This window comes from Thunnus thynnus, chromosome 12 (genome assembly GCF_963924715.1).
Source record: "Thunnus thynnus chromosome 12, fThuThy2.1, whole genome shotgun sequence".
Lineage (NCBI taxonomy): Eukaryota > Metazoa > Chordata > Actinopteri > Scombriformes > Scombridae > Thunnus > Thunnus thynnus.
Window position 1 is genome coordinate 4,075,881 of NC_089528.1, and position 21,231 is coordinate 4,097,111.

At 41.6% G+C, this 21,231-nt stretch overlaps 1 protein-coding gene across 5 annotated transcripts; it reads right to left on the reverse strand.

Moving 5' to 3' along the window:
* Positions 1-1,472: 1,472 nt before the first annotated feature.
* Positions 1,473-21,041, reverse strand: depdc5 (DEP domain containing 5, GATOR1 subcomplex subunit). 5 transcript variants are annotated; one of them, XM_067604879.1, is made up of 43 exons: positions 20,781-21,041; positions 20,273-20,340; positions 20,091-20,178; positions 19,926-19,972; positions 19,364-19,449; positions 19,204-19,287; positions 19,071-19,120; positions 18,578-18,647; positions 17,050-17,128; positions 16,875-16,936; positions 16,664-16,733; positions 16,519-16,591; positions 16,327-16,430; positions 16,159-16,233; positions 15,125-15,259; positions 14,511-14,572; positions 14,346-14,419; positions 14,168-14,237; positions 14,035-14,071; positions 13,806-13,926; positions 13,492-13,715; positions 13,190-13,390; positions 12,782-12,917; positions 12,585-12,676; positions 11,915-11,974; positions 10,702-10,858; positions 10,298-10,458; positions 9,924-10,044; positions 9,508-9,675; positions 9,094-9,316; positions 8,287-8,423; positions 8,101-8,203; positions 7,770-7,832; positions 6,484-6,596; positions 6,135-6,215; positions 5,780-5,912; positions 5,446-5,545; positions 5,098-5,337; positions 3,322-3,491; positions 2,631-2,802; positions 2,488-2,548; positions 2,282-2,364; positions 1,473-2,199 (listed from the first exon to the last, which is right to left on the reverse strand). In XM_067604879.1, the coding sequence occupies exons 2-43, from the start codon at positions 20,328-20,330 to the stop codon at positions 1,901-1,903; spliced, it is 4,743 nt and encodes a 1,580-aa protein (XP_067460980.1). In that variant the 5' UTR covers positions 20,331-20,340; positions 20,781-21,041; the 3' UTR covers positions 1,473-1,900. The 5 variants fall into 5 exon arrangements, with proteins under 5 accessions (XP_067460980.1, XP_067460977.1, XP_067460981.1 ...); XM_067604876.1 differs by having other exon boundaries at positions 8,287-8,420; positions 10,702-10,885; XM_067604880.1 differs by having other exon boundaries at positions 5,158-5,337; positions 10,702-10,885.
* Positions 21,042-21,231: the final 190 nt, after the last annotated feature.

Sequence of the window (21,231 nt, forward strand, 5' to 3'; positions counted from 1 at the left end):
TCTCATCACTCTGAGAGACGAGCATCACTCTGGTTGAACTGTTCACAACTCATCATATAGACAAACTCTAATCACTGTGTTAGAGTGAAATTCCTGAAAATGTTTGACTGCAACATTGAACCCGTTTTGTCAAAAAAGCTTAAAAGATATGAATGTTAAAGAGCATTATTGTAATGTTGGTTTTTAAATGCGACTGTAAGCAGCTTGTTGTAAGACTTTAACAGACTTTACTGTTTACTTGATTCACATCAACAAAAGGCAGAGAAGAAGAGCGCAAGCTAGTAAACATGGATGTAAATCCTGCTTGTATCTTCATTGTTCACTTTAATACTTTAAACATCTGCTTTGAAAATGTTTCATGGGGAATGAAATGCATTCAAGACGTTTTAGTGAGTAACACAGTGTAAACATAACTTTTGTTTGTTTACAACGCTGCACAAGGCCCCTTTAATGTTACACTAATGCACCACTAAAAACAGTTTCTCTACCATCATTTTTCATCAGTATCTATTGTATAGCCTGACCCAGACTGGGTCTTGAGGCTGATACTGTTATTGATATTCTGAGTTTAAAAAATCTGACAATATATCATCCAATAGTGATCTCATCTTTACATAAATAAAATAAACAATCTTGATCCAGATCCCTTAGATTGTGTTTTTAAGATTTTAAGATACTAAGCGGAACATTTTCAGTTGATGTGATGACCTCCAACATATCTTTGAAATTAAGGTTAAAGTTTGTTTTTGATTTCATTGTTTAAGTCAGACTTTACTGTTGTTTGATTTTAATGAAGTGTCTTCCAGTCCGGTCATATGATCATATACAGTATCTTCATTTAGCCCAGAATGACATCAGCAGTGGATCATCAGACCTCAGGTTCATGTTCAAGAGGTGAGTAAGTGTTTTTTCCTGCTGACATTGTTTCATTTCATTTGATACAAACTGCAGCTCGTTCATCTATTTATTACATTTTCTATAGATGGATTTCCTGTAGTGTTACAGTCTGTGCCTGTGTTAAAACAACACAGAGCTGTAACATCGTCTCTCACCTGGTTTCATTTGGAATTACTTGTGTAAATGATTAATCACATGTGAAAAACAAACAGGAGTCTTACTCCGGTCTGTATTGTCCAATCACATGATTCAGCTACAGATCCGTTATGTGGCGTGTTTAAACTGCTGACAGACTGTGACTCTGCTGACTAAGAACTGACAGGAAGTACACAACACAAAATCAACATTTGGAGCGTGTCAGGTGGATGTGAAAGGAGAAGGTGGAAATGTAAACACAGTTTCTGTGCTTCACATGCAGAAACTTCCTTGTTTGACTGGTTTGTCTTGTCTCACAAAAATAAATAGGATAATTATATTGTATAAGTTCAGCAGAGCTGCACTTAATTATCTTCATTATCACTTAATCTGCCAATTATTTTCTTGATTAATCATTTGGCCAATAAATTGTCAGATAATAGTGAAGAATGCTCGTTGTAATTTCTCACAGTCAAAGATTACATCTTCATATGTGTCATTTGTCTGACTAACAGTCAGCAAGCTGAAAACAGAGAATATTTGGTTTTCTGCATAAAAAAATACTGAAACAAATAATTGAAAATCAAAACAGTTACAGCTCTAAAGTGAAGAACACAACATTGACACAGAATCTCAGCTCTTAAGGCATTTTTTGATAATCAAAACTTCATGTTCAATCATCCGAAGCAGAGATTCAAGCACATAAACAGGTGAGTGGTTGTTAGAGGGGTCAGTCTGGAGCAGGAGGCCCAGCAACAGAACAGTGTGGAACTCTGACTCTACAATTTTACATCATAAATAAACATTTTAAAACATGATATTTTCAAAGTCCTTCTACATTCTGTTTTCCAGTCGTCTTGTCCTGTGGTCAGGGTGCGCTGGCGTTCATCTTCTCCTGGCAGCTGTCCCAGAAGTTCAGCAGTCTGTTGTCCTTGTTGGCGCAGAAGTCGCTAAAGTCTCTGAGCAGGCGGTCGGCGAGCCTCTCGTCGCCCAGCACGCCCGTCCTCCAGGCTTTGGTCAGCATGGTGTTGTACGCCCAGTAGTAACCGGCCCGTTCCTCGCCGCCGAACGGCCCCTGGCTGTTGGAGGTGGTGGAGTTTCTGCGCCGGCGCTGCTGCCCGCTCGGGTACTTCCTCTTAGAATACGGCAGCTGCAGGAACACGGTGCCTGACAGAAGAGAAGCAGATTGAAGCTTCCAGAAGACACAGACGTCTCTGTGGTTGTTTTTTTATGCTGTGATGTGACAAACCTGTGACGTGGATGTACTGGGGCTTGTTCTCTGAGGGGAAATTAAAAGAAGAGGCAGAAAACTTGTCGTGCACAAAGCCGAATCTGAGGGAAAGAACACAAATGTCAGAGAAAATATGTGGTCATGACACCAAACTTTGTCAGCTACTGTACGTCTTACATTTAAGGATTTCTATAACGTTCAGAAAACCACAAAACATCAAGAACCTGTAGAGTATGGCTTCTTGAAAGAGCTGCATCCTGTCCCAGTACGTCTCGGGTTCGAAACCTGTTTGATGAAAGGAAACAGACTGATGTAACTGAACCACACATCACATATACGAGAGCTGGCAGTGAGAGAGCTTCCTCACCTTCAAACAGGTTGTCACTGCCGTTCTTCAGCAGACAGTGGATGTTCAGAGGGATGAAGAGTTGGGCTCTCAGTGGGTCTCCGTACAGGTAAGAAGTCAGTGCGAAAGGAACCTCCAGCACGGGAACCAACAGGAAGCCGCAGGACGCCGCTTTCCTGTGCCACCCTTGAACCTGATGGATAATAACTGGTTAAAAGCTGGCAGCTCAGAGTGAAAGCTCTCTGTACTGCACATCTGCTCCTTCCTCTTATAAAGTTCATAAGGTGACAAGAACCATACAGAAGTCTCAGTCTCTTCATATAAGCCAAAATCTTCCCTAAAGGTCAGCCTTAAGTAACCTTAAGTTTCTTCACTGTTTCCTTGACATTGACTTCAAGAATTTGCTGATACTTCTGAGAACTGGTTCTTTATTTCCTCAATACTTTCTGTCATAATAGATCCACCTCCTGCTTATCATTTGGCAAGATGTTCTAATGCTTCTCTCTCAGTTCCTCCAATCTGCAATCATGTTGGCAGATTGTGACAAAAATAGCTCAAATGTCAAATGTCAGTTGTACAGAAAGTGTTTCCTGTGTTGCATTCTGAGGATGTCGAGTGTGTCTGAAAAGATTTCATTAATCAGTAAGAAATCTGGAAGTATCAAATTCCCTAAATACTCCAGAGGGAAAACATAGAAGAAACAACTTGTTACCATCTCAAAGAGCACTGCAGCGGTGACAGCCATCCAGTGCAGCTTGATCTCAAAGGCGGCGTTGAGGGAGAAGTTGCCGTGGTAATAACAGCTGCACCATTCAGTTCGGTCGCTGCGGTTGTTAACATCCACATCCACGGTGACCGTCTTCTGCTCCGGGACTGTAGCAGCTGGAGGACAGATGGATGGAGGGAGGGAGGTGGAGAGACAAACAGACAGGAGGCGAGGAAGCAAAAGAAGGAGAGATGGATGGCATGATGGGCGGGCAGACGGCAGAGTGAGAGCAGAGGTGCTGAGCGTGGATGGAGATGTTGAGATATTTATTGACCTGCTAAAGGTCTTCAAATCTGATCTAAAGAATGCTGGACTATGATATATTTCATAGTTGTAATTGATACTAATTGAAGATAACTCTATTCTCTAGATATCTCTGTTATCTGATGACATGAATGCTTACACATGCTTCTCTCCCTTTAATCCCACATGAAGTTGAAACAGCATTAATGTCTGCATCATCCCAGTTTAAAGTCAGGTTAGACATGAATGGTTCCAGCATCACATTAAGACTAATCCAGGAAACAAGTCAAGGTGTCACATAGCAAACTGAAAAAGCCTCAATGTTGCAAAGTAGTTGCTTTGAAGATGCAAGGATTTTTAAATAAGATGAGGTCAAAGGTGGCGTGAAGCAAGAGTCCAGATGAAGCAGACGCACTGTCACTGACCTGCCGTGTAGTGACAGTGCTTCATGTTGAAAAGCCAGCAGGAGAGCGACAGGTGAGGACATTGCACACCACAGCACTGCTGAACCACAGCCACTAGAACACCACAGCATGCACTGAAACAATACCACTACTGCTACTTCAGCTACACACTAACCACACAGCATGCACTGATTGGAGGGTGGAGGTGAAAATTTGATGACATCAGACAGAGGCGGTGCCACTGTGGACTGATGTATACAACTACACACACTCTGCATGCTCTACACACCAGCAGCTACTCAATGCAGATATACTGTACAGTCCACTGTGAGGAGAGCTGAGTCCAGTATCTCAGTGTCACACAGTAAAGAGATGATGATGATGATGATGGTGGGAACGCTGCTGTGTGAGTGAGATGGAAAATGATTAATGTAACTGAAGGATGGTGGTTTGTCTGATGGTTGTGTACATCTAGATCTCATTATTTTTGGTTTCTATAGTTGTTTTAATGTGTGAATTTGTTGGTGTTTATTTTGAATATCTAAAATGCAAAACTGGATTTTACAAATATCATTTCCTGCACAAACACCGTCATTCATAACTTTTTTAGCCATGCTAGTAGCAACTATCTTGCAGCTGATCTGTATTTTCTGTACATTTTTAATAAAATCTTTTTTTTTTCTTTTTTGGTGAAAATTGGTACAAACCAAAAACAATGAGCTTGAGGTAAATGTGGATGAATGTTGTATGGAAGCTGGAGGGCTCACTTGAAGGTGCTTCCTGGGTCATGTGATGGGTGGATACTGGCCAGGGCAAACCTTACTGCCATCATTTACATAATGAATAATCAGCAGCACTGAAAGAACCAATTAGTATTGGTTTGTATTTTTGGTTTCTATGACACTAACCCAGAGCCCCAAAACAAATGTACCCCCTGCTCTGTGTGACACTTCAACACTGGACTCAGACAATCACCTAAAGTAGACATAAGCATGATCTGCATCAGACTGGATGAGGGAGGAGGTAATGGCTCCTCTGCGGTGTGGGCTGGGAGGGATGGTCAGGCTGGGTGTACCTAGCAGTGCGGCGGCCTGGCTGCGTCCTCCAAAGCTGCGGCTGAAGGAGCTGTGCCTACTTGCGTAGGAAGCTGGCCGGCTGGGCAGCCAGGGCAGGAGGAAGGCCGGGAGGTCGCAGGGTCTCCGCTCCTCCAACACGAAGGCCACCTCGAACCACTTCCTCTGGAACAGGGCAAAGTCCTCCAGAGCTGCGGCTGACCAGCCACCAGCCGCTGAGGGGGTGAGCTGGGAGGTCGGACCTGCAGAGAGAGTGAGTAAATATACTAACATTTGTTGTAAGTGCAGTGAGTAACTAAGAAGAAAGCAGTGACCCATAAGGTCTCTGTGTGCATTTTAAGTCCATTCACCGTCCTTCTCTCCTACTATCCTGTAGAAGTAGAAACCATAGACGAAGGTGCGCATGGCATCCCCAGAAGCGTGGGCCACCAAACCTTCATCCAGCATCTTCTACACAGACAAACACAGACAAACAGCACGCTGCTGAGAGACGCATACAAGCAACATTTACACTGTACTAAAGACACTACTGTTTAATACACAGTTTTCTAAAAAGTGCTTTCTTGCTGATGCAGGAAACCAAAAAAACATACTACAAACTAGATTTTGTGTCATGAATTTTTGATGAATAGATAATTAAGCAGAGAACTGTTGACGGCACTTAGCATGAGGGGATTCATTTACCTGCATGACATCCACAGCCATGCCCTGTGTGGCCACGCCTTCCACGTTGTTGACCAGCCAGTGAACCACCTCGGCGCTGATGAAGCAGTGGAGTGGCAGACCCTTCTGCTCTGGGAGCAGCTGTACTCCTGTCCTGTAATATCACAGAGCACAGAAACATGAACTTGACCCATGTCACCACACTCTGTATGCACCGCAGTACTTCAACTAGGAACATAAACAGAAAAGGAAGAAGACAAAACTGTGCACGACATTGCTCACTGCCTAAAGACTTGAAAAGAAAATCCAAGAGCCATTATATCTACATAACTGTGTGCTGGTTACAGGAACCACATTAAATGAAAACAAGTCTCACGTGGGATGTTTGATGGCCTCCAGGATCTCCATGAGTGTTGAGGAAGAGGACAGAGAAAGGGCTCCAGCTGCAGACTGCCCACTGTGAACACATCACTGGTCAGTGCTGAACCACAACATGCTGTTTAGGCAGAATATCAGAGTTTTCAGCTGTTCTCACTGGGTCCACGAAAACAACGTAGCATTAACAAGCATTAAGACACAACTAGGAGAAAGGAGTAAAACCCTGAGAGACATTAAATAAAAATATCAATTTTTTTCCCCATGTTAGTATTAAACTTTTGTAATCCTTTTTAAGTGCTAAATGTGTTTTGCATCCGTGTAGTACATGCAGTCAGGGGTTAGTGTACCTGGTGTCTGTGCTGCTGCTGGCTGCAGTCTCTCCTGCAGGCTGTGCTGCTGCTCCAGCTGTCACTCCTGGCTGGACTCCTTTATCTGCAGCCTCGGTGGCTTCAGCAGGCAACTACACAGTTAAAGTACTTCTTTAAATGAGCTGTTTCAGAATGTCTTAAGGGTTTCCTAAGATAACAAACATTTTCTGACTTACATCTAGTGGTATCAAGCTATGCAGATGGTTTTATTTGAGATTTCTGTCGACACACCGGTACTGTGGTGGTGAAAATAATTTTGTGTCATCATCATTGACACCTTTTTCCAGAAACAGTGTTGCTGTTACATCCACAGACCTCATTGTCTGTCTTCACTGAGACTACTGTCTTAAACAAAGTCCATCCACCTCCATTGTATTGGGGTGGAGGCAGAAATTTCAGAGACAGATATCTCAACACCTGGACCAACAAAAGCAAAACTATCTGCATGGATACACACCAGTAGAGGGAAGTGAGAAAATGTGTTTTTGTTGTAATTTGGGTGATCTTTTACCAACGCAGTCCTGATGTCATGCATGGAGACAGACATGGGCCTAAAAGGTTTAGAGCCCACTTGTGATACAGTACATGTTAGTTACATCGGGATCACACATCTGATTTTGCTTTTTTAGACTGTAGCTATATGAATACTAAACTAATAAAGACATGCCTCTCACCCACCTTTAGCCATTCTTAAGGGACCTTCTGTTGGATAACACAGCTTTAGAATGATTCTGTCTGGATGTGAATACTGCTGAAATGTGCAGCGAGGTTTTTTTTTTATTGGATATATAAAGAATTAAGTACTAAAATCTTTTCTTTAAAAACAGACCCTGATTTTGCCAGAGAGATTTTTTTGCCAGGTCACTGCGACTTTTCATGATGTTTATATTTTTTAACATTTGTACTTTAGATAGTAAAATGATAACAACAAATCTAACTGAGTAACATAATAGATTAAATGTGATCCCGGTTTGTGAGAGTGTCACTACCTACCAGCAGGCACTACATACAGTACGATGCACAAAGTACAAACTCAATAAAAGTGAAAAAAAAGTCTGAAGGAGCACTGCAAGTCAAAAGTCATGTGACGCCCACACAGTGTTTCTGCACAGCATGCTCATGCAGTAATGCAGAGTGAGTTATAGGAACTACAGCACATGTAGACACAGAGACACACCCACCCACACACACAGACACACACACACACACACACACACACACACACACACTGAGCTTCAGCGATGCCCCGGGACCTCGTTACTGACCTGAGAGTGATAGATGTAGGAGGAGCGAGGGCTACGTATAAAATCCAAAATAAAGGCAGCGTCCTGTCAGCATACAGGGAGAACATGACCCAGGATCAAACACCCAAAGCTCAGCACGGGAACAGAACAGAGGCATGGAGAAAATGCAGATGGAAGGAGAAAAACAAGAGCAAAAGCCCCTCACCAAAGCACCAGCAAAGAATAACCATTTCATCAAAGTATTTGTTGCTGATTAAAAAAAAAAAAAAAAAAATTCAGATGTGTCTGCAAAAGCTGAACGCCTGAAGCAAAACAACTTATTGTGATCCACACACACAGAGAGGAGGCTCACCTTGCGTGGACTGTCTACATATGAGAGAGCTGTAGCAACACTTGCAGGGTCACTGATGGCTGCTGAGGGCTTTGCCTGCTGCTGCTGCTGCTCCTCCAGCGTCCTGACAGGAAGCAGAGAGAATGCACTGAAGACTGAGATCCATGTGTGCAATGCAAACAACATGTTGTCATGCAAGTCACTCACTTCTGGTTCTGATCCATCTCCAGCAGGGCTGATAGAGCTGATGTGCCTTTCTTGCCTTGTGGGGGCGCTACAGGTTCAGTAGGATATGGAGGGAGAGGACTGGTAACCTGCAGCCCCTTCATTGGTGTGCCCTTCTGCTATGTGAAGAAGAGAAGGAGAGTGTGTTTACCCTGTGTTCAATGGCCAGACAGTATCAAAAACCCTATAAGATGCTTTGGAAAATGGCAGAAAATAATAGAGAAAGGGCCAAAACATGGAAAAACAGTGGTATGGTGCTAAAGTAAAGTCTGATATTCAAGTAGTGAAAAAAAGTATTCAGACCCTTTACTTATGTAAAAGTGTCAGTGCCATGATGTCCTGCATTCAAAATCTGATTTAACTAAAAGTACAGAAGTACTATCAGCAAAATGTTATTACTAAGACACTGTAATGTTGTAGGTGGTCAAACCAATATCAGCTTTTTTACATTCTGTTGGGTTGTTGAATTCACTTTATAGCACGGCATCATATTTCATATGTTCTTTATGCTCTTTTAGGTTTTTTTAAATCATAATGTGCAAAGTAAATAGTAGCTATAGTTGTCAGATAAATGTAGTGGAGCTAAAAGTACAATATTTCCATTTTTTAAGTAGTGTAGTAAAGGTACAAAGTTGATTCATAATTTCAGTCATTTTTATTGAATACCATTCAATATCTTTGGGGTTTGAAATTATAATAGGTATACAGAAGTTAAAATTAGGAAATCATATTTTATATAGACAAGTCAAGTAATGTAATCAAGTAATCAACAAACTAGGAGAGCCTCACTCTGATGATCCTGTCGGAGCGATGCCGCCGTCGAATGCGGTTGAGGCCCTCCAGGAAGCGGATGAAGCCGTCCAGCAGGACCCACTCTCCACTGCCACCCATTCCAGTGCTCGCTCCATCCCCGTAAACATCCCAGTGCCCCTCCCCATCTGCCACCCGCCGAGCCCCCCCAGCCGGCAGCAAGAGGAAGCGAGTCCTCCAGAACTTCAGAGAGTCGATCAAACTGCGGAGGCAGAATAAAGGCAGAGCATGAGATCTGATAATGATACTCAGATCATAAAGAGTGTAAACTAGTAAACAGTAGATTAGATACTTAGAATTGACCATAAACACAACATTAATACAATACATGAACAGATAAAAAGTGAAGAGTACTGTCTATACGTGTGTGAATACATGATGTGTTGTATTTACCTGAAGTCCTCAGAGCCAGCAGAGCAGATGTACTGGTCCAGGTAGTTCCACTTGTATTCCTCCAGTCTCTCATGGCCAAACTCCACCCAGCAGGACACAAACTGAGCATCAGAATGTGGAGGACACAGGCTGTAGCTGTACTGGATCTGAGCAGACTCATACGGGTACCTAAAACACACACAAACAAACACAACTTTTAGCCTGCTGATGTCATTAGAAAACAGGAATTCCTTTTCTGTAAATATCTCAAGGTTTTCTTTTTGTATTTTGCATTTTTGTCTTTTTATTAGATTGTGACAGTAGACAGCTGACATTGGTAGATTTTCATTAGTAGTGTTTTCCACTTGTGTTCTCACACTGGTCTTAGAGGCAAAGAATATGTCTTATCTGTGTCAGAGGTTGCCATGTGTACTCACTTTGGCAGGTAGCGAGTAACAGTGATGATCTTGTCTTTGAGGCAAACTTTATGAAAGGTCCGGCCCATACTGAGCCAGTACACCGTCTCCTCCTCTTCTGCTCGACGCAGAGACACCAGACCTGAAACACAACGAGAGAGAGGACACATGCAGTCACCACGGGTCTGCTGAGGTTTATTCTAGAGACATATTGTATCAAATACTGAAACCAGTGCTTGTACGGACACAAATAATCAAAAACTCCTACATAACTCCTACATATAATTTAGCATTGTATTTAGATATAAGAACACAGTGGAGAATATGAAACAGTTTTGGATTTTAAATAAATATACACACAATATATATATATACAGTATGAAACATTAACTAACCTCTGGAGTATAGAGGGCTGCTGCCAAGGGGTGTGGCCACAGCTGGCTGTGGTTTCCTGTTATTTGGCTGGACGATGATCTGGTAGCCCTGCATCAACCTCTGACAGATAAACTCCTCAAACACCTGAGTGGCACTCATCACTGGAGCTTCATCTTCCCGCCTGAGAAAGAGATAGAAGAAGTACAAGAACTTAGTCGACCTGAGACAAAAAAGGCACTTAGATAAAACATAAAAAACACATTTCCAGTATTTTGTGATATGCAGTGTTCCAGTTGCCATTTTTTCCCCTTCACCTTTCACATTTAAAAATTCCCACATCCAGAAACTGGTTCTAAGTGTTAAACATAAGTATTTTTGTCGATTTATGGTGGAAATAAGGCACAGAATCAAAGTCTGCGAGCACCTCTCCAGGTCGCTGTGCGGCAGCAGGTCGTAGCAGCCTTCAGTGTAGTCATTCTGCAGCGTCTGGCGGTCAGGGAAGTAGTCGGTGGTGAGGGGCAGGCAGGCCGGTGTGGTCAGAGACTTCCAGTCCACCCCCACCGTGCAGCAGAAGCTGGGCACTGTTGGGGGTGCAGACAGCAGCAGGGCTTCAGGAGCACCCCCACACACACACACATACACACACACACATACACAACACACACACACAAAATCCCCACAGCAAAGACAAATGCATGTACCCAGAGTGGAGCGGTACATGTGTGTGGGGGGGGGGCAGATGGATATAGAAAGGACAAGAAAGCACAGTGGGGTGATAACAAAAGAAAGGAGTAAAGAGGAGAGTGAATACATAAAGAAAGAAAAAGACAGAATGTAGACACGAACAAAAATAGTACAAAAGAGTAGGAAGAAGAGAGAAGAGGGAAAGAAAAAAAACAAGGAAAGTGTTACTTTTACTGGCCTCGTAGCCCCTGCTGGTGATTCCTGAGGGGGCTGTGGTTGTGAAGCAGTGATCAAACATGCAGATTGTGGCTCTGTGACAGTCAGTCTGTGATCAGCGTCGCTCACAAGCAAGCGAAACATGTGTCCTGAGCTCAGCGAAGGTGTGAACGGTGAAGTGACTCAGTGAATGTAGGCAGAGAAATCACATCATGCAAACATACAAATGGTGAGCAAACTCTACAAAATATTGTGTGCAAGAGAGAGATTTACAATCAAGTCAAGAGAAATACACTGTCTACACCGCCATGCCAGCAATGAGATCTACATGAGGCTTGTTGAATGCAAAATTATGGGAGGGCTAATTAAATATAAGACCTTGTTATATTTCAATCATAAGACAGGAGGAGGCCCAGAGAAAGAGATAGCAGAAGAGTAAGACAGCGAAAGAGAGGATACAGAGGAGAGGAGGAGAGGGTAACCCCAAACCACATGACCTGTAAGAGGCGTTTATACCTGTGACCCCTGGAGACAGGACGCCCAGTGGAGAACCCTGCCTGCCAAAGCTGAATAAACCCTCACAGGTTAAAGACACCTCTGAAGGTTTATTGCCATCATCAGTTTGGTGATTAAGAAGCTTCATTATCATCCCGTTCCTGAGGTATGGCTACATGACAATGTTTGCGAACGGATCAATGACAAGTGTCTTTGTTTTCGTAAGGGCAAGATGGACTCACTTGGATCGGCACCACTGAGGGAGAAGTCTTCAAATGAGGAGCCGCGGTTGGTCAGAGCTCCTGCACAGGGATCACAATTAAAAACAAAGAAATCGCAGCACAGTTTTACAGATTTTTTTCCTGGCTGGTTACATATTCTAGCTGATTCAAATTTACTAGAAAGAAAGAGGAATCATCCATATATTCAATTCGATTATGAAAAAAAGGTAATTATGACACATTTATAGACTTCCCAACTATGTGTGGCATTCAACCCCGGCCCCCACTTGTTCCTAAAAAATATGTAAATCTTTAAAGATGGCTAACAAATATGTAGTTTTTTTTTTTAAGGCTAAATAACTTCCTAAAACAGCTGGACACTGTAGTTTTCAGCAAACGTTACTCAAAAAGGAGGAAGTGCATTTGTAGAGAGCTATTTATAGCGACGGAATAATACATGTTTGGTGCTCTATTGAGTATTTCTGGCAGCAGGGCTGCATGTGGACTGAGTCAAAATAAACTACAGTGTGTGTCCATGGTAATAAAGGAACATGTCAGCCAGTGGAACAATGTGGCTCATTGACATGCTCACTGATGTCAGTGGGTCCATTGTTAGTTTTGGTCTCTTCATGGGACTTGTTGACAGTGAGAAAAATATATACAGTATGTAAAGTGGTAAGTTTGATTTCACCACTACTGTTGCTCCTTGGACTTCCAGTGAACTCTTCCATCCCTCCACCGATGTAAAGGCCGTTCTCTCCTGTTTGCCGTGAGGTTGTTCGTCTTAAATGAAGAGATAAATAACAAGTATTTATCTCACTGTCTGAGCTTCAAGCTAACATTCTTTACAAAGCAAAATGTTTGTCCCTTGTGGTGGGAGTGCCTAACCTTCCGGTAGCCTCGTGATAGGCCAGCTCCAGCAGCTCGGCTGAGGTGTGGGCAGGGTCTCTCTGCTGGCTGCCCTGCAGTTCAGCCATGTTCTGTCTGGTCTGGTGATGGATTTGAATAGCCTCTCCAGATGGACCTGAAGAATGACAGTGGCACAAAAAAAACAATCACCCCATTAAATTATTAATTTAAGTACAAACTTTCCCCACAAAATTTGTTTGCTGGGAAATAATTATGATGCAAGAGAAGACGGCATCATTTAAAGTAAAAGTAATATGATTGTTATAATTAGGCAATCCAGCTGAGCGGTAATGAATAACATATTTTTCAAGTATGGTGACCAACTCACACCTCAACTAGTTCCCAAAAGTTGCTGTGTGTTTTGTGCATGACTGTGCGTCACCTTACCGACAGGGAAGGTGTGCATCCAGCGCCTGCGGTTGGAGGTGAGCTTCATGGGCATCCTGGATGGAGTGAAGGGGTTTATGAGCGCTCTCTGAGGGGTGTAACCTCCTGGGCGGATGTGCAAAGTGGACTCAGCACTTCCCACTGTGAACCTTCCTGGTGCGCTGGAGTCCCGCTGAGAGTCCATCATCTTCTCCAACAGCTCTGAACAACAGAACAAATGAGAAACAGGAATGGGATGGAGAAAGATAAGAGATGGGGCGCACTTTATCACATCCCCTTTTAGGCATTGTGCTTGGAGTTACCTCTGGTGCTTGTGTATCCCAGAGAACTGCTGACTTCATACTGGGCAGGGGGCATCCGGGGTATCAGCAGCATGTTGGACACGGGGCCCAGACTGTCATCAGAGGCCAGGCTACGCTGCTCATCCGGACCTCCAGAGCGAACAGGAGGGGATGCACCAATGCCTGTGCTGACGTCCACCGAGCCCCAGCTCTTCCTCCCACTCGTCTCTTTGTCTCGACCCATCCTGAAAAACACACTCTGTTCAACAGGGCTTAACAGAAATTAGACCTCTGTCCACTGCCTCATGTAATATGTTGTGCAAGCAGTCAGATACCTGAAGTTGGTGCTTCTCTGAATTCGTGAAGGACCAGGAAGTCTGAACACCTGAGCATCATAGGCGTCGTAGTCCACCTGTATTGGCAAGCTGTTGTCAGAGTCCTTTGGTGCACAGAGAGCTGGAAGAAGTCATGGAGAGGAGGGTTGGACTGCAATAAGAAGCCATTATCTGATTCATGCTTCAAAAGGTTAAATAGAGTTCAGAGAGATATATTATCACAGCTTACTGTGGTCTTTGCTGCTCTTGAATTTTTCAGCATGAAGCTAAAAAAAAGGAAATTTTACAGAGATGTTAAATTGTATGAGATGCCTTTCAGAACAATTAAGTCATATAATAATGTAATAAATGTGCGATTGTACCTTGCGGCCAGCCAGTTTGATTCGAGGGGTGAAGGAACTGCAAGAGTTCTGACTTTTGGAGGTGTAGAAGCTGCAGGAATAAACAGAGGAGACGTATAACCAAGATGATCAATTAACTCCATATTTACACTTAAACTGAATTTATCTTTGATCTCATGCTTCAAGTGTGTTATCTTGCCTGTGGTTGATCCAGTGAGGGAGGTTATAGTCGTCTCCCACACGAGAGTCTCCGGGTGTCGTCCTATTGTGCAACTACAGAGTAAATGTTAGAGACTGTCAGTGACAAACACACATATGGACCTGATGCACCTACAGTGACTCATACAGGATGTGGATGTGTTACCTTGAATAATGGTACCGCATGCAATGGCTGCTCCCCCATACACACCAAGTCTACACCAATACCTACAGGGGAAATGCCAGTCACACAATTAACCTCCTTCATTTAGTGTTAATGTGAAAATATGTTTAATTAGTAGTGACGAGGGGATGATACTGAAGCACAGAAGCTTGTTTCACTCATGAATATTAATCTCCTGTCACATTATGTTGTGACACATGAAATGTCACATAAATAACAACCATGAAGTTAAAACACATGAGCCCACAGTAAGTACCAATAAGTTGTGTTCATATTTCCTGTCAACAAAAATGTTTTATGTGTAGACTTTTTGGATAACGCATTTATTAATTATTATACTGTAGCATACTCAACAAGAGTAGTACAGATTTAATAAAAAACATGCTTCTTGAACCTTTATTGCACACATCAGACAATTAAAGTTACTATCTTGAAGGGCTGCTATAATCCATGCACACCACCAGATGTCACTGTGGACACTTCAAAGCCTTGAAGCTGCAAATCTTTTTCCAGCAAAAACACAAACCCCCCCCCAAAGCTTCATAAGGCTTCATCCGCTCATCACTATCAACATGTATTTGTATCATCACACTCACCGTTATCAATCATACGCTGTTTGGTGAGAATCATAAGCAGACGGTCGACTTCAAACACTCCAACCCCGGGTGTGATGACCACTGACATCTGGCCAGTGCGGTCAAAGTTACGGTTGATGTAGTGCTTGTCAAACACTGTGGGAGACATGGTGGCTTTCAGCTTCTCTTTTTGTCTTTCATCACATTTCATCATATTCATCACATTTATTTGCATAACAGGACAGGAACTCATTAATGCTGCTTGTTGGTAATGACTTGATTAAAAACTGGAGCCTCAGTTTGTGATACTCTCACAAAAAGCTCTTGAAATAAAAAAATGTGCCAAAATATTTCTGTTCGAGCACATTTTATGATCCTGAAGACTCGTGACTTGGACACAAAGGAAGGCATTCATTGGCCCAGGGAGGGAATATAATATTCCAAGTCTGAGGCTCAACCCTGCACTGCCTTGACATAATACTTACACTGTTACTGTATGTATGTACACATCTGTATGTATGTACACATGTATAAATTGTCTCATAGGATCATAAATGTTTGAAATCTGAGTACCTGGGTATCAAGAAACCAAATTTAGCAGTAAACATGAATTGGATGGACCTGTATTTACATTTAAAAAGCACAAATGGCTAACAACCAACATGCTTTTAAATTTGGATAAGAATAACAAACAACCAACAGACGTCTTCCAGATATCTGAATATCTGCCCAAATCTCCATTTTTTTTCCATCAATTCAAAAAGATTCATCAGCTAGATTAATAGATAAAACTATTTAAGTGAAATGAAATGGCATTTAGTCTGATTATCAGGCAAATGAACACCTACAGTCTGGTCAGAAACATGAAGAAATAGCTACCAAGCCACTTGTTAACACTGCTGGAAATAAAATAGATGTCATAGATGTTGACATACATCAACTTCTATATCAATGTTACTGTTGAGTAACTAAGTGTAGTCACATAATACATACATGTGATAATTAAATTTCTTCTTTTACTGAGAGTAATTCTACTCTGGGATTAGAGTACTCACCATTGAAAGAAAGGTTAATGGCCTCCAGGTAGTTTCCTTGGGCAGAGGTGGAGTTGTAACCGACAGGAAAACCATCTGGCATGAAAGTAAATTAACACAAGATTTTGGTCACAAAAGGCACCTGATCCAAAGATCTATTTTCAACCAAATGTTCAACTCATTCACTACCTGCTTCTTTCAGCCGCACCAGGACAGGATACTGAATGAAGAGCTTCTTGATAGTGACCAGTAATGACGTCCACTCATCCCGTCTCTCATTCTGAGCCACGACCCTGATCACAAAGCAGTTAAGAGCAATCAAACTCCTCTGTTATCTACTGCTTAACTCTGATGAGCGAGCAGTAAGGTAGATGGTGATACCTGTAGAAGTCTTCATAAAAACGTCCTTCATGATCTTGTCTGATGGACGCTCTGAGAATCTCAGGAAATTCATCTGCGGAAAATGACAAATCCATTTTAGCATTGATGCATATGTGTCACAGCTGAATGTGACGAAGACACTCACCTATTGTTTTAGCACTGTAGAAGGTACGTGAGAAGAGTACAACCGTCACTTCATGACTGCAGTTCTTCTCCTATTTTGAGAATAGTAGACACAGTACTTTATTAATCCCAAAGGAAATTACAGGCTCCAAATATTAAAACATTACTTTGGTTTAATCTTGAAAATGGGGATTAAAAATTATGACAAAATCAGACAAAAGGAAATCACAAACCTTCCATTTGGCGAAAAGGTCTGACAGGAAACCATTTACAGCCTTCTCAAAGTAGAGGTCACCTGAGAGCGAAACATTGAAATGAGACATTCTCCTCTAGAGGAACGTATCAATATGAAAAACGTAAACTGACAAAATAAGTTCATACAATGTGAGTAACTAACGTCCAACTAACCATAGATGTCAAAGTCCCACATCTCACAGCTCATTTGGATAAAGATGTACACCATTGCAGATGTGGATCTGAACACCACCTGTTTCACAAGATCACATGACATTATTGTAAAAGCTCAAGTAACTACATGATAACAAACGAGAAAGTGCAACTTTCAATACATGTTAAAACAAGTGACTTCTACTGGTCAATGTAACGTATACAGAGCAAAATCAACCATTTGGTGGCAGTTTAATATGTTAAGTCCACTTAATATGTTAAACAGCAAATATGCATTCCACTGCCCAAACACTGTTTCAACACTACTGCATAAACTTGCCCAATGCACTATGTCCATATTATATCTGATTATTATTTTTCACTAGTTTGTCACACTTTATTCCGGATGTAGACTTGTCAGTGCCATCCATATTTGAAATGACGGAAGTTCTTCCTTTACCACATCTACATGGGTGAGGAAGCCTGGTGTTTATATCTTATTGATTGGTACATCTCTTAAATGACCTTTTGTAGCTTTCATTTAAAAAGTAAATTACTGTAAATTTTATCCTGTCATGTTATCATAGGTGAGTTGTGTACTACAGAGCCCCCAAAGTCCCAAGAGATATATATATTTTTTAATCTTGTGCATACAAGTTGTTGTGGATATTTTGAGCGATGGTCAGCACCTTAGTGGAGAAAAGTGGACTTTGATGTCTTAAAGCTGAAAATGTTTATTGAAGCACTTGATCGAGCGGAGAACTGAAACAGTACACATCAAGGTGTTCTGACCAAGATGCTGTCTCTTTCCGTTCTGAAGGTCTGACTCTTAGTCTTTAACCTCAACAGATGAGCCAACAATATGAAAAATTAGTCTAATTGGCTCACTACTTTCTAAACAAGGAACTGTATTTCACCCGTGTTAGTTCAGGTCACGTTGCATGGAACTTCAGGTCACTGTCAGACTGTGTCAATAGAATCTACACATTCACCTATCTGTGTTGTCTAGGAAAGCCCCCTCCGACCTTGGTAACCACAGCAATGCTGATTTACCCTTTATCAGAGAGGTTTCTGCTGCCCCAAAACAAACACAGAGGGTTGTGGAGTCTCAAAGAGAGGAGAGAATTTCTACTTCAGAATTACAGTGTGACCTCAAGGCCCAGGCTTGACCCAATGTGACCCAATTCGTAACCCCTGCACACAAGATAATATAATGTATGCACAAGATAATAATGCCATAAGATAACTTGTGGGCACATTATTATCTTATGCAAACAATATAAATATATAAAAACTTACCAGACGTCAGGGGTTATGTGGTACACCATTTAAAGCTCCAACACTTAAAACATACTTTTTTACAGACTTTTCCACATGCAATAAATGGACATTCCTGTGGTAAACAATGACTAATTTTTAATTTTTGGTTACTTTAAAAAGGCCAAACTCGTAGATTTTGAATATTGACATATAATATTAGCAGTCTGTGATGGTGGAGTAAAAATATCAGCATCTGCCAAAACTACATATAATACACCCTACATCTTACCCTGGTGTCTTCACTGATGTAACCACAGGTCACTTTCTCTCCCTTCACCCAGAGTTCACTGGCCTGGGCTCTAGAGAATCAAAAACACCATGAGCATGCATGTAGAGACGTCAAACTCTACAAAGAAGTAGGAACAAAGTAGGAAACATCACTACTGTACACTAGAAAAACAAGGCAAAAAACAACTTTAATTTAACCTCCATACACATGTCAAATTTCTTTCAAATACTAAAAAAAAAAAATCAACTCTCTCATTGACCTTAGGGTCACTCCCCTTATTTCAGTGCAGAATAAAAACCCCAACAACATATCTTCTACAAGCAGTGTGCTCCAATATCAGCACAAAAACAGTTCCCTTTGCCTTTTTTTCCTTTATTCATAAGTTGGCTGCTTCTGTTGCTGACCATTAATAGAAAAGTGTGGATAAATGTTGATTTCTTTCGCCTTTATGTAAATGGAATGTGGAGACTGAAACGTATGCTTGGTAATCTACCTGATTCCAGCAAACTCCACCTTCTGTGTCACATAAGCACACGTGCTCACCTAAAATGAAGAATACAAAAGTTAAATGCACATATGAGCTATTACACATTACAACCAGATATGTAGACTTTCACATGCCCCACCAGACTCTTCTTCAGTCTCCACATGTCCCCTCTACCGATGTACTGGTCCTTGAAAGTCAGCTCCACCAGGTCCAGTGTAACGTCCTGTAAGGCAAAAAACTATAAGGGATTCTGTTCGGCTGACAGACAGCGGAGATGCAGAGGAGTCACAGTGACATACCTTTGGGTCGACAATGTTAACAATGACATCCTGGTATGCACGCAGTTTGAAAGCTTGCGCAACAGTCTGGTCCACACTGATCGTCTCTGAATAAGAACAAAATATTTATTGATTATCAATTATTTTTCAGTGTTACATTGAGACCTAGTAAGTCATGAATCTTGGCTTTGACATTAGTCCATAATTCTAATTGTTCATTTACACCTTTTATTATAGGAGGTGGACAGGAACATCTTATAATGCAACCAAATTCATTAACACCACAAAACAGTCTGAATAATCACCACAGAGTTGTGTCAACACCTCTCTGACACCATGTCAACAACAAGAGAACATTATGAGCTTCACATCACAGGGCTGTTTGGATTGGATTATACTGTATAGTCAGTCCACCATCTGAGAACAATTTGCTATAATATTCTAGTCTCAGCTGTTGTAACAATAACCCACTCTGACGACACAGAGATCATTCAAGGTTAATAAGTTCTAGCCTGCTCAAATTCCATAAACAGAGCAAACCTGCTGCTACATGCAGGGTTACTGTACATCATAGTTCATTTACCTTTCTGAAGATCCTCTTTTAGGCTCTTCACCTGCAGCAGGAGAGGACTGGAGATTTCAAAATAGACAATATGAGATAATAGGCTCAGTAGTGGAACAACATGTAAATGGTAAAACATCAGTTTAACCGTGTAATTGTGCCATTGTGGCCATTATGCAAACTTGCCTGTACTCATCTGTGGGGTGTGCAATCTCGATTATATCCCCAATACTGACTTGAGGGAAAACCTTTGAGTTGACAACCAACTCATCATCTGTTCAAAGGAAGAGTTCGTTTAAAAGACAATCTCATAGAAATCAAATGTTTCAAAAGAGAAACATGAATTGAGGCTGCAAGTGTTTGCTTACCACTCCCACCAAAGCCTTTCTTGTGCAGCACAAGCTTATATGACTTATTGGTCTTCATGATGAACCAGCTGAGGAACAACAATCATTACTTCAGTTGTGACTTATACAAGTTATACCCAAACTAACACAAGAGCCTTGTATTCATTATTTTTCATATGTGGACACTGTCCCATTACTGCGAGGAGCCAGTCCCAAATTATATCCTCGAGTCGTTGTCAGTTTATTTTTCCAGTCTTTTACACAATAATAGTGGGCAAGGTCAACTAGATGTATATGTGGAGGGTGGTGAGCTAAGGAAACCAACTGGAAACGACGCATGACCTGCCTGCCAGACTTTCTGAACAGAGTACCGTAAGTAATGAATGTTTTCTACATCATTGAACTTAAAAGTATTTAAAGACATAAATAGAATATAATTGCTTATTTTAAGTAATCAATAAGAACAGTAGTTAAGGCAAATCCTAAATAACTTAAGCATAAGACACGTGAAAAACACATCCAGCAGTACCTGAGCAGGCTCAAACTCCACCGGCTAACTCTTAACTGCCCTGGGATGTTGACATTTGCTAACTTACAGCTCGCTAGTCAAGTTTGCTAACTAACACTAGCCTCTGTGTAACAATAAAGACTTGCAATTAAAATTCATGCATATAGCTTAAGTAAGGCAGAACCACTGTTTTTGTTAAAATGAATAAACAGCAGTTTACTGCTCGCGTTAGCTAGCGAGCAGTAGACTGCTATGATACATCCATGTAGCTAACGCTGGTAGGATTGTACTTCCTCCAAAACATGGAGAGGTGTGATGTGATTGGTTCGCAGTTGTTCAGAGAGTGTCGTAGCAAGCGAGAGGACTCACCCCGCTTATTTCCGCTTTCGCTTCTTTTGGAAGATTAAAACACGTTTTATTGTTTATTATAACCCGATGTACCAACACACTTCCCAAAGTTACATTCATATTT

What these genes read in the sequence shown, in the direction of transcription:
- depdc5 (XM_067604875.1), bottom strand. Translation starts at nt 20,330, where the DNA reads ATGAAGACCAATAAGTCATATAAGCTTGTGCTGCACAAGAAAGGCTTT. An exon ending in ACATCAGTGAAGACACCAGG is followed by an intron (nt 17,129 to 18,577) that starts GTAAGATGTAGG and finishes CTTGTGAAACAG; the next exon opens with GTGGTGTTCAGATCCACATC. An exon ending in ACAGCGTATGATTGATAACG is followed by an intron (nt 14,573 to 15,124) that starts GTGAGTGTGATG and finishes TTTCCCCTGTAG; the next exon opens with GTATTGGTGTAGACTTGGTG.